General features: G+C 43.2%; 1 protein-coding gene across 1 annotated transcript in view; it reads right to left on the reverse strand.

Annotated features, from left to right (window-relative positions):
• The window catches only part of rtf1 (RTF1 homolog, Paf1/RNA polymerase II complex component), a 70,975-nt gene extending 58,415 nt beyond the window's left edge, over positions 1–12,560 (reverse strand). The window contains exon 1 of the mRNA XM_080202959.1: positions 12,241–12,560. Coding sequence (XP_080059085.1) covers positions 12,241–12,318 — 78 coding nt within the window. The 5' untranslated portion in view covers positions 12,319–12,560. The remainder of the gene's footprint in view (positions 1–12,240) is intronic.
• Between the last annotated feature and the right edge of the window lie 1,360 nt (positions 12,561–13,920).

A 13,920-nucleotide genomic window follows, 5' to 3' on the forward strand; every position in this document is an offset into this window, starting at 1 on the left:
TGAATGTTTAGATTGGTGAATTGTGTCTTGATCAAGCAGACTGTTTTGTCCTGGATGGGGTCAAGCTTCTTCAGTATTGTTGGAGCTATATCTTGTAGATGGTGGATAGATTTTGGCGAGTCAAGGAGTTATCTGCCTCAGAATTTCCAACCTCTAACCTGCTCTTATAGCCACAATATTTATGAGGCTAGTTCAGTTCCGTTTCTGATTAATGGCAACCCCAGGATGCTGATAGGGGATTCAGCAATGGCAATGACATTGAATGTCATGGGGAGATGGTTAGATTATCTCCTGTAGGAGACAATCATTGCTTGGCACTTGTATTACACAGATGTCACTTATCAACCCAAGCCTCACTGTTGTTAGGTCTTGCTGCATTTGAACAGATTGCTTTATCTGAGGAGTTGCAAATGGTGAACCTCATTAACGAACATCCCCAATTCTGACCTTACGATGGAGGGATAGGCACTGATGAAGCAGCTGAACACAGTTGAGTGGAGGATACTGCCTGGAGGAACTCCTACAGTAATATCATGGGATTGAGATTATTGACCTCCAACTACCACAACATTTATGCTAGGACTCCAACCAGTGGAGAGTTTTCACAAACTCCTGATTCCCACTGACTTTAATTTAGTGGCATCAAGGAGCCCTGCCAATCAATCAAATGCTGCCTTGATGTCAAGGACAATCATTTTCACCTCTTTCGTCTATATTTGGACCAAAGCTGTAATGCACTGGATGGCCCCTGCGGAACCCAACTGAGCATCTGTGAGCAAATTGTTGTGGTGCAAGTTACACTTGACAGTACTGTCGACAGCAACGATTCCTGGAATTATCGTTTACTAGTTCAGCTATCAGTGCCATAAAGACTTTACTTCTTACAGAGACAGTTATTAGCTTATAGCTAAGGCAGGAAACAGCTTTGTATATGTGGTATAACCTGCAGTTTAGAATCAAAAAAACACTCAGCTTGACAAAATTACAAACAGGTGTCTCAGAGACAAATCAGTATACAATCAAACAGCACAAAAGGTGGCCATTTGAACCAATGGGTAGCTATTTCAAAGAACTCCAATTAGTCCCACTACCCTGATCTTACCTCTCACAGTCTTGAGTTTTTTATCCTTCAAGAATGTAATAAATTTGGTTCTTCTACCCTTTGAAGGCATTGTATTTCAGATCATAACAATGCCATGTAAAATAAATACTCATCATCTCCCTGGTTCCTTTACCTATACATTTATTTACCTATCGCACCCACTGGTTGTCAGCCCACCTGTCAGTGGAAACAAGTCTCTTTTGAACACTTCTATTAACCTTTGCTGCTCCAAGCAGAATAGTCAGCCATTCACAGAAACCTAGCAACAGCTCCAACGTTCTAACAATGAATAAGCACTCACACCAACGCTTCCCTATATGTTTGAAAACAGGTCAGTGTTCCAAGTTTCTTATCTCCGAACTGCTGGCATAGATTGTTGATGGGCTACAGTTCAAGGATGATAAGCTGCATGTGGTTTGTCACCAAGGTGCATATTAATATGAGGCGCCAGACTGTGGAGCACAGGAACTCTGCTTATTTTCCCTCAGTTAATTACAACACCACAACGGTGCCAGCTGACACCAGAAGTCAGCACATGCTAGTCTGGTCTGTATCGCTCATTTCAATCCATAAAACAACCAAGACCTTGGGGAGCTCTTCCTGCATTCATAAATTCAATACTTCCTTTCACACTGGTAATATGGTGCTACAGGGGAACAGAGTTCATAGATCCTACAGTATTGCATGGAAAAGACCTATAATTACCAAACTACACTTGCATCTATAGTAACAGACCAAAACTCAGTAAAAACATGGACAGACCTATACCCCCACTACTATTGTACTTAGTACTGTCCACTGAGATACTTGAATCCACTGGTACTGCACTCACTTTATACAATGACAGAGCTGCACACACCAGGGCTGTATTAGAAAGTGACAATGTGATATCTACCATTACCATTCTTCAACGTAACACAACTCAATGCTTTCTGCAGACATAATCTTAGTTTGGAAAGGCAGAATCTAGAATGGTACAGCTCAGAACTTTCAGTTGAGTCAAAAATATAAAAATGTGACAGACTCTCTGTTAATATTGCAATGTGAATCTAGCAACTGACATCTGTCCCAACAGAAAGGATAGAGACCTACAATGTATTTTACAGAATCACACTGTTCCAAAAGTTCTATCCACAAAATGACAAGCCTACAGCCCTCTCCCTGATGCCTCCTCAATCAGCCACAGGCCACATTACATTCAATTTCATTTATGTCTTAAAAGTACAAAATTATCTCCATCGATCCATGTTTAATATTAAAAAGCTTAAACCTACATGCATCACCTATCTGCAAAATCTCATTTCCTAATGTCATATTTTTGTTAACTCACTATTACAATCCTATCCTACTCTCACACCATGTCCATATTTAGAATGGAAGCTGTCCATGTAAACTGGTCACACCTGGAGGTTGCCAGTTTTGCAATGCCCAGATCTTCAATGTGTATTCCTCTACTTCACCCCTCTGCTCCCAAATGCCTCAATATTTAACTTAAAAGTAAAATTGAAGTATTATGCAAAGATGACTGAGGGTACAACCTTAGAATGGGAACTGAATCCATGTAATGCCTTATTCCAATTTTACCGTCCTCTAACCTTGCTTCACCTTATGACAGTAATGAACCTTCACTCCTTGTGGCAATACCACAGGAAATTGATCAATGTATTAAATCATATATTACTCAGTAAATTATATTCTGTCTGCATGTATTTGCGGTATTTTCCTATGCTTGCATTTCTCATTTACTTTTATGCAATCTCTCACTAATTATAAGCTCCAGACCTCAGGTATTATGTGTCTCATGAATCAAAGACCCTTGATAGGGTACCATACAGTTGGCTCGTGATTAAGATTAGGGCATGTGGGATCAGGGAACAAACAGCTGAATGAATAGGAAATTGGTCAAAAATAAAGGGTAAAGAGTTGTTACAGTATTCAGATTGGGTAAAGGTAGAAAGCAGCATTCCACATGGGCCAGCACTAAAACAACTGTTATTCATAATGTACATAAATAATGGTGGAACGTAATGAGTGGTGTGTCATAGGGATCAGTGTGGGGTCTTAACTTTTTACAATTTACATAAATGACTTGGATGAAGGAACTGAACATATGTTTGCAAAATCTGCTAACAATACAAAGATTGGTAGCAAAGTAACTAGTGAAGAGGACATAGATCAGGCAAATGGAGTATTATGTGGGCAAATATAAAATGATCCATTTTGGCAGGAAGAATTTAAAAAAATTATCTAAGTGGTGAGAGTCTGCAGAACTCAGATGCAAAGGGATCTGGGAAATCCAATAGTCTGTTATTGTTTATTGTGAGAAGAACTGATTACAGAACTAGGGCACTGGTGAAGACTATTTCTGGAGTACTTTTTACGGCGTTGGTCTCCTTATTTAAGGTGAATGCATTAGCAGTTCAGAGAAGGTTTACTAGACTGATACCAGGAATGAGCGGGTTGTGTTATGACGAAAGGTTGGAGAGGTTAGGACTTGTATTTGCTGGAGCTTAAAAGTGTAAGAATCAACTTGATTGAAACCTTTAAGGTCCTGAGGGATCTTGACACAGTGGATGTGGAGAGGATGTTTCTTCTTGTGGGAGAATCTAGAACGAGGTGTCACTATTTAAAAACTGGGATCAGTCATTTAAGAAAGATCTGAAGAATTTTTTTGAGGTTTGAGTGTCTTTAGAACTCTTCCTCAAGCTGTTGAATCAGAACCTATGAATGTTTTTAAGTCAGAACTCAAAAGGGTCTCGATTAACAAGAGTGTATAAAATTCTCAGGATTAGGCAGAAATGTAGGGTTGAGCTCATAATCAGGTCAGCCATTATTAAAAGGCAGAGCAGGTTCAAAGGGCTGAATGACTACACTTGCTCATAACTCATTTGTTTGTAAAAGCAGCATCTCAGGTCAGCAATTAACAAAGCACTGGAATTTATTTCAAGGGTATGGGGGTCACATGTTGAACTTTTATTCAATCCTAGTTACACTGTATTCAGTATTATACAGAGTTCTGGTCTCCATATTACTAGAAGCCCTGGGGAAGTTGCAAGGAAGATTTATAGGGATGGCACGAAAGCAGAGGGATTAGAGATATCAGGAAAGATTGAAATATCTGGGCATTTTTTCTTTAGAAAAGAGAAAGCTTGGGTTGATCTCTTGGGTGTCTTTAAAATTGTGAACAGGTTGAATAGATGTGAGAGTCCAAGTCTAGGGTCCATAAATACAAGACAGATACTAACAAATCCAATAAGGAGAAATGTTTTTATTTAGAACATAGAACAGTACAGCACAGTACAGGCCCTTCGGCCCTCAATGTTTTGCCAAGCTATGTCCAATCCCAAGATCAAGCTATCCCCTCCGTGTGCCTATCCAATAACCGGCTGAAAGTTCCTAGAGTGTCCGACTTCACTATCACAGCAGGCAGTCTATTCCACACCCCAACCACTCTGAGTAAAGAATCTACCCCAAACATCGCTCCTATATCTCCCATGAACCTTATAGCTTTGCCCCCTAGTAACAGCTACATCCACCCAAGGAAATAGTCTCTACACGTCCACTCTATCAATCCCTCTATTAAGTCGCCTCTCATCCTCCTCCGCTCCAAGGCAAAAGCCCCAGCTCCCTCAACCTTTCCACATATGACCTACCCTCTAAACCAGGGAGCAACCTGGTAAATCTCCTCTGCACTCTCTCCAATGCTTCCACATCCTTCTTATAATGAGGTGACCAGAACTGAACACAATATTCCAAATGTGGCCTCACTAACATCCAGTATTTAGAGTAATCACAATGCAGAATTTGCTACCACAGAAAGAAAACAATTTAGATGCTTTGAAAAGGAAATTAGAGAAATACATGAGAGTAAACGAAACAAAGATGTGGTGAAAGGCTGACGTCTTTGAAATTAGGGCTGAATGGCCTGTTTTTTGTGCTAAATATTCTATTCAATTCTATGAAAGCGAGCTGAAACTTGAGTTTTTTTTCTCTTCAGTTTCTCAAATTGCATTCAAAATTGGTAACATTTATTTTCTTTCGATCCCTTAAAGCTATCAGATGATGTCAGACTCTCTGAAGATTGGGCAGCTGTAGTGTAACCAACAGCTCCAGGCCCCAGCCAAACTTCTTCCCTCAATTACCATTAACAAAACATATCAACTGATATTTACCTCATTGTGTTTGTGGGGCATAGCTGTAACCAGCTGTTGTATTTGCCTACACTGACTCCATAATGTTACTTATGAAGTACTTTTATTCATTGCTCTTCATAAACTTTGACATGCTTTCAGATTAAGCTTTATCTTTTAACCTTCAATCAGTTCAATGTTTTACTTTTGACTCTAGCAGTTTCTGCTGTTATTTTCCAAAATCAAGAAAAGCAAGAAGATGAATTGAAAATCTTCATCTAGACAGTATTTATGTTGTTTTATTGACAGTGAAATGAAAGCAGAATAAAAGAGCGAAAAGAGGAAATTTCATGAATGACATTAAAATGACCAACAGTTTTAGTAGTGAACAAGTTTCCTCTGGTGATAGAACATAGAACATTACAGCGCGGAACAGGCCCTACTGAAATTTACCATAGAGGGAGGCAAGAAGTTAAGAGAGATTTCTTTACACCGAAGGTTTTTGGCAGCTTGGATGTTTTGAGTGGTTGGGCAGAGATCTTTTAAGGCTGAATAAATATCTGCTGCACTGTGGTATTGTGATTCTGTCGTGGGATTAGGTGGGCAGATCAGGGCCTTTCATGCGTCAGTGATGAGCCAAAGAGCCTCTTCTGCACTGTAGTATTCTGTGATTCTGAATATTAGATTGTTGCAGTAAAGCCAGCACTGAAATGATGGGCTGAATGGCCTATCATATGGTGAAGTTGTCTGATATTTCCTCATGCCATACATGCTTCTGGTAATATTTTCTGGAAATATGGTTAGGGAACAGTGTACAAGCAACATTACAGGAGATGTGCTAGCGATATTAATATTGACTCCTAACTACATTTGTTAACTGAGTCAAACACTTTAATTAATCAGAGGTAGGGAATTAACAATGAAGAAAGTTGCCTGAAAAAAAAGTCCCAATAGTACAGTGTAAAGTATCCCTTGTATCAGTCAATTGACCATTAACTGTGACCACTGGAGATCTGATGGCTTACGTCTCCTAGAAACAGGAGAACTAGCAGAGAGGAGGAAATACCCACAATGAACGAATGACCAGTTAATCTGGCTTTGTTGTTTTGAAAGAAAAAGACAAGGCCACAATTGAGAGCTCTTCGTGTAATACCAATTTGATCTGTGACATCAATGGGAAACAGGATCTCAACCATAAATAGCTCATCCAAAAGGTGGCATCCTTAACCCCACAGCACCCTCTCGGTACTGCTGTTGGATCTTGGACTGGAGCGCAAACTCTCAACATGATTTGAGGCAACTGAACCAAGCCCAAAACCCCCAGCAGATACAAGTCTTAGAGTTTAACAACACCCCATTACCCTGGAAATCTAAAGACTCCTTTATCTAAAGAAAGAACTTTTTCAATCTTTCCTAAGAAGCTATCAGCTGTAATACCTCAGCAGCCATTTCTGATACACAATCAGTTGCTGCAGATTCCACGAGAAAACTCTGCAAGCTAACACACCTCCAACTCACAAACAGCTGCTAATGACTGATCATACAGATCAAACAGTTAATCTGGAGTTTATGCCACATCAGATTTCACAAGTGCCAACGGTATGTAATCGGTACAATAGGCCCGTTATGATACATGTAACTCCAGTGTATGTGTACATGGACATCAGATATGACTCAGGAACCAACAACCCCCTCACGGGTCAAGCAAAGCTCACATGTAAGAGGTGCTAAAAAACTGCAGTGCTCCAAAGCAATAAGTTCTTCAGAAAAGAAAAATCAGAACAGGGTGACAATAAAAAAAACACTTGTCACCTTTACTTCCAGCATTGTGGATGGGTTAGTTACCATTGTGCATTCAAATATTACCAGATGAACCCAAAGTAACCAGATAGCATCACTTTCAACACATTTCCAAAGCTACAATAAATATGAATTCAGTCTCAAACTGGATTTATGTATCGCACATAACACCAACTGCACGATTATATCAACTCCCTATTCATTCAGCAAAATACTGCATGCAATGAAAGGACACTGCATTGAAACAACACACACCTTTGAACATAGCAAAATGTCCGAAGGCACTTGGGACATGGAGCATAATCAGACAATTTGGCATGGAGCCACAGATTAGGACAGGTGACCAAAAGCCTTTCAAAGGAGGAGCATTTAGGGAAGGACTATAATGCTTAATGCCTAGACTGAAGGGTACAGGCCAGCAATGATGGATTTAAAGGAAAAACGAATATGTAAGGGTGCAGCTAAGTGATGTTAGAGAGTACATGCCTTGGTGGAGAGAATATGATATCAGAAGCCGACCTCAGGGTCAAATAGGATGACCTACCAAACAAGGCAACAGCCTGGTTTAACCCCCAAGACAATGAGCAGGGCAGAGAGATGAAGTCAGTGGCTAGGAAATTATCTTTGTACTCAAAGATAATGGTTCTACTCTTCCCAATATTTAATCAGAGATTTCTGCTCATCTAATATTATCTGACAGACTGCAAGACAAAACCTTTAATACAGCACCTTCAACATTAAAAAAATTCCCAAGGATGCTCAGAGGGATAAAGAAAGTAATGAGTGCCAAGCTAAAGGAGGAGAGATTGAGAGGAACAAGTAAAGAACTGATTAAAGTAGAAAGTTTTAATGAGATATGTTAATGAGTTAAGGGGTTTTAGGAAAGGAATTCCAAAGGTTGAGGCCAAAGCAGCTGAAGACTCACTCGCCAAAGGTGGGGCAAAGAATGTGTGGAAGTATGTGAAGCTGGTATCAGCAGAAGACAAGCTCTTGAAAGGTCTGGGAGGGAGGAGCAGTTGTAAGGCTTGAGATGCCATGAAGATTCAACTGTGTGGACTTGGTGCAGGATAGGATACAGATAGAAGGATACTGGTTGAACTGAAATGGTAAGTCTCACAACACCAGGTTAAAGTCCAACAGGTTTATTTGGTAGCACAAGCCACAAGTTTTTGGAGCACTGTCCGTTCATCAGGTGAGTGGGAGTTGTGTTCACAAACAGGGCATATATAGACACAAATTCAATTTACAAGATAATGGTTGGGATGCACGTCTTTATAGGTAACCAAGTCTTAAATGTACAGACAATGTGAGTGGAGAGAGGGTTAAGGACAGCTTAAACACAGGTCCGCATCATGAACTAAATTGGACAGAGCACAGAGGGTGGAATTGGTCAAGGCTGGAGGTGACAAAAAACATTGATGAAGGTTTCAACAGCAGATGGGCTGAGGAAAAGTTTAAATTTTTATTTATTAGTCACAAGTAGACTTACATTAACACTGAAATGAAGTTACTGTAAAAATGCCCTAGTCCCCCTACTCAGGCACCTTTTCGGGTATACTGAGGGAGAATTTAGCACGGCCAATGCACCTAAGCAGCATGTCTTTCCAATTCAGAGGAAAACGGCTCACCAGAAGGAAACCAATGCAGACACGGGGTGAATATGCAGACTCTACACAGATAGTAACCCAAGTTGGGAATCAAATCCAGGTCACTGGGCCCCAGGTGCTATAAGGCAGCAGTGCTAAACACTGTGCCACCTTGCCCACTCAAAAGATGAAATCAGGCAGTGTCTGTGGTATATAGGATCCACTCAGTTCTGGATCAAATACAGCTTAGACATGGCAAACTGTCAGCTTTAACATGGAACAAGGGAAGGGGGATGGAATTTGTGGAAATGGTCAGAAGTTTGTGATGGAGCCAAAGACAATGGCTTCAGTTGTCCCACTATTTCACTGGAGGAATTTATGCTTCTCAAGTCTGATAAGAGGCAACAGAGGGTTAGAGGGAGACCTGGGTGGCTGATATGTTGGAAAGAGGTCACCAAGGGGCAGCATGTGGGTGAAGAAGCAGGGGTCAAGTATAGATATCTGGGCAAAATACACAGGTAGAAATGCACTGTAGGAAGAGAGGCCCTCAAAACAAAACACAAAGAAATTGGAACAGTTGGCCATTTATTTCCTCGAGCTTGCTCTACTATTCAACAAGATAATGGCTGACCTACCTCAACTCCATCTTCCTACGCCAACCATATTCATCAGTGTCCAAAAAATCTATCAACTTCTATTTTGAGTACACAACAACTGAGCATCCACAACCCCCCCCAAAGATTCACAACCCTCAATAAAGAAATTGCTCCTCAGCTCAGTCTTAAATAGCCAAGCCTTTATTTTCAGGCTAACCACATCTTCTCGATTCCGCAGTCAGGAGAACACTTACTTTTTTTGATATTTTAATTCAATCATCTCGCTCATTCAAGAATAATGTGCACTTAAACAGCACCTTAAATGTAACTGAACATCCCAACACTGTTCACAGCAGCATTTTAAAATATGACACTGAGCTACATAAGGAGATAATAGATCAGATAGTTTTAAGGATAATAGGTCAGGTTTTAAAGAGCATCTTAAAAGAGGAAAACAAGATAAAGGCGGAAAAGTTAAGGAGAGAATGTCAGATCTTAGGACCTACAGTAGGTGAAGGACAGCAGCAATGGTAGAGTGATTAAAATCAGGGATCCTCAATATCCCACAATTAGATGATGGCAGATATCTCAAAGGCTTGTAGAACTGCAGGGGATTACAGAAACAAAGGGAGAGGCGAGCCCATGGAGGGGTTTAAAAGGATTAGAATTGCTAAACAGAGACACTGCTTGACCTGCAGTCAGTTAGGTCAAACATATGAGTGATGGGTTTCTATATTATTCCAAACATGAGGAACTCATAGAAACCCTACAGTGCAGAAAGAGGCCATTTGGTTCATCGCGTCTGCACTGACCACAATCCCACCCAGGCCCTACCCCCACATCCTTACACATTTACCTGCCAATTCCACTAACCTATGCATCTCAGGACACTAAGGGGCAATTTTAGCATGGCCAATCAACCTAACCCACACATCTTTGGACTGTGGGAAGAAACTGGAGCACCTGGAGGAAACCCACACAGACATGGGGAGAATGTGCAATCTCCACACAGACACAGTGACCCAAGCCAGGAATCAAACACAGGTCCCTGGAGCTGTGAAGCAGCAGTGTTAACAACCACTGTGCTACAATGCCACCCCTACTATGCTCCCATGCTGTATAGGGCTAGTCTACATAATTGTTCCTCAGAGCACAATTCCTGAACCAGTCTAGTGAACCTCTGCTGCACTCCTTCCGGGGCAGGTATTTCCTTCCTTCAGGAAGGAAGAACAATGCCCTGCATAACTTAATAAGACTTATTTACCAATACTTCAATTCCTTTGCTAACAAAGCTAACAAAAAGGGGAAAGGACACATTGGTGAAAAATGGTGTGGGCAAATATGCCAAAGCCTGCTGACAGCTTAAACAGAGTAGACAGAAATGCCCTGGTTCCCCAAGCAGAGGGGTCAATTATCAGGAGATACAGGTTTAGAGTAACTGTTAGAAGGATTAGATGGGACATGAGGAAACAATATTTTCACCCAGTGGGTGCTGGGAATTCACTACCTGGTTTGGTGGTGCGGGCAGAAATCCTTAACTCATTTAACAATTACCTGGATCTGAACCTAATGTACAACAACCTGCTAGGCTGAAAGGTGGGGTTAGAACGGACAACTAGATTTTAATTTTTTCAGCCGGCATATACAAAATAGGCTGAATAGCCTTTCTATGCCATTAATTTTCTAAGTTACAAATAAGGATAAACTGTCACAATTGCATGTGTCACATAACTTGATATGAGCTGTTTCAGCACTTTGTTGTGGTGGGAAAAAGACAAGGGATTCAAACAAGGAACTGCAGGCGAGATTTGGGAAATTCTTAACAGGTTAAAGATGGGCCAATATTCAACAAGTCACAATAAAAACTCACGAGTGGACACCTTCAATCTCAAAAGGGACCATGAGGTAAGGTCATAATCAATCCTATCTAGTCTATCTTAGCGCCTGCCTGTCCCTCCAAATGATCTCAAAAAACCACAATGCCAGACGTGCCAGATGCAACCCCCCCACCACCCATGTCAATCAATTGCACTGGTTCATTTCCCACAACTATCACCTTCTACCACTCCCCACATTCCCTTTCCCCATGTCCTCCAACTCCACCATGTCCCCCCCATACCCACCAATCCATACCTATTCCCTTCCGCCAACCACACCCCCACCATTGACTTCCCCCACCACACCCCTGCCATTCCCTTCCCCCTGCCACACACCCACCATTTGCTTCCCCACTTTTCCATGCCTCCCACCATTGCCCTCTCCATTCCCCTCCCCCCACTTTGCCCTCTCCCTGCCCCCCTCATCCACACAGCCCTCTACCTGCCCCCTCCCCCACCCCCAGAATTGGCCCCTCACTGCCCCCACCACCCCCATATTGCCCCCTCCCTGCCTCACCCCACCACAGTGCCCCCTCGCCCCACACTGACCTCTCCCTGCCCCCCTTCCTCCACATTGCCCTCTTCCCTGCCCCCCTTCCGCAGCATTGCCCTCTTCCCTGCCCCCCCCACGGCATTGCCCTCTCCCTGCCCCCCCCACGGCATTGCCCTCTCCCTGCCCCCCCCCCCCCCGCGGGATTGCCCTCTCCCTGGCCCCCCCCCGCGGCATTGCCCTCTCCCTGCCCCCACCCCTCCCGCGGCATTGCCCTCTCCCTGCCCCCACCCCTCCCGCGGCATTGCCCTCTCCCTGCCCCCACCCCTCCCGCGGCATTGCCCTCTCCCTGCCCCCACCCCTCCCGCGGCATTGCCCTCTCCCTGCCCCCACCCCTCCCGCGGCATTGCCCTCTCCCTGCCCCCACCCCTCCCGCGGCATTGCCCTCTCCCTGCCCCCCACCCTCCCGCGGCATTGCCCTCTCCCTGCCCCCCCCCCCTCCCGCGGCATTGCCCTCTCCCTGCCCCCCCCCCTCCCGCGGCATTGCCCTCTCCCTGCCCCCCCCCCTCCCGCGGCATTGCCCTCTCCCTGCCCCCCCCCTCCCGCGGCATTGCCCTCTCCCTGCCCCTGATGTCTCTCCGCCCTCCTCGGGCCCTCACCTGGTCCAGGTTTTCCTCGCTGCCGCTGTCGTCACTGTCCGAGTCGATGACGATCCGACCCTTCCGCTTCTTCACCATGGCGGGGCCGGGAGCAGCGACGGGAAGTGGGCCCCGGGAGCGGACACTGGGACCGGGCGGGGGGACACACAATAAATCCGGCTGGACCGGCCTGACAGACGGAGAGTGGCTGCGGGAAGAGGGTGGCGCCGAGCCGCGAGGGTGAGCCCCGCGATCGGAGGGCACGGCACGGCCGAAGCGGGCCCGCTGGCTCTGCTGTCAGAGCCGCGCTGCAGGCCGCAGGCTCCAGAGGCACAATAACCCGAGCCGCCACTGCGCATGTGCGGGGGAGACGGAGCCCCTCATTAGCATGCGGGGTGACGTCATCAAAATCCGAGAAAGGGAAAATAATCCAGAGAATAGAGAGAGAGAGAAAATAATCCAGAGAATAGAGAGAGAGAGAAAATAATCCAGTGAATAGAGAGAGAGAGAAAATAATCCAGAGAATAGAGAGAGAGAGAAAATAATCCAGAGAACAGAGAGAGAGAAAATAATCCAGAGAATAGAGAGAGAGAGAAAATAATCCAGTGAATAGAGAGAGAGAGAAAATAATCCAGTGAATAGAGAGAGGGAAAATAATCCAGAGAATAGAGAGAGAGAGAAAATAATCCAGAGAATAGACAGAGAGAGAAAATAATCCAGAGAATAGAGAGAGAGAGAAAATAATCCAGAGAATAGAGAGAGAGAAAATAATCCAGAGAATAGAGAGAGAGAGAAAATAATCCAGAGAATAGAGAGAGAGAGAAAATAATCCAGAGAATAGAGAGAGAGAGAAAATAATCCAGAGGATAGAGAGAGAGGGAAAATAATCCAGAGAATAGAGAGAGAGAAAATAATCCAGAGAATAGAGAGAGAGAGAAAATAATCCAGAGAATAGAGAGAGAGAGAAAATAATCCAGAGAATAGAGAGGGAAAATATTCCAGAGAATAGAGAGAGAGGGAAAATAATCCAGAGAATAGAGAGAGAGAGAAAATAATCCAGAGAATAGAGAGGGAAAATAATCCAGAGAATAGAGAGAGAGGGAAAATAATCCAGAGAATAGAGAGAGAGAGGGAAAATAATCCAGAGAATAGAGAGAGAGAAAATAATCCAGAGAATAGAGAGGGAAAATAATCCAGAGAATAGAGAGAGAGAGGGAAAATAATCCAGAGAATAGAGAGAGAGAGAAAATAATCCAGAGAATAGAGAGAGAGAGAAAATAATCCAGAGAATAGAGAGAGAGAGAAAATAATCCAGAGAATAGAGAGAGAGAGAAAATAATCCAGAGAATAGAGAGAGAGAAAATAATCCAGAGAATAGAGAGAGAGAGAAAATAATCCAGAGAATAGAGAGAGAGGAAATAATCCAGAGAATAGAGAGAGAGAGAAAATAATCCAGAGAATAGAGAGAGAAAATAATCCAGAGAATAGAGAGAGAGGGAAAATAATCCAGAGAATAGAGAGAGAAAATAATCCAGAGAATAGAGAGAGAAAATAATCCAGAGAATAGAGAGAGAGGGAAAATAATCCAGAGAATAGAGAGAGAAAATAATCCAGAGAATAGAGAGAGAGAAAATAATCCAGAGAATAGAGAGAGAGAGAAAATAATCCAGAGAATAGAGAGAGAGAAAATAATCCAGAGAA

This window comes from Carcharhinus amblyrhynchos, chromosome 14 (genome assembly GCF_965287045.1).
Source record: "Carcharhinus amblyrhynchos chromosome 14, sCarAmb.v2.hapA, whole genome shotgun sequence".
In the NCBI taxonomy this organism is placed as follows: Eukaryota; Metazoa; Chordata; class Chondrichthyes; order Carcharhiniformes; family Carcharhinidae; genus Carcharhinus; species Carcharhinus amblyrhynchos.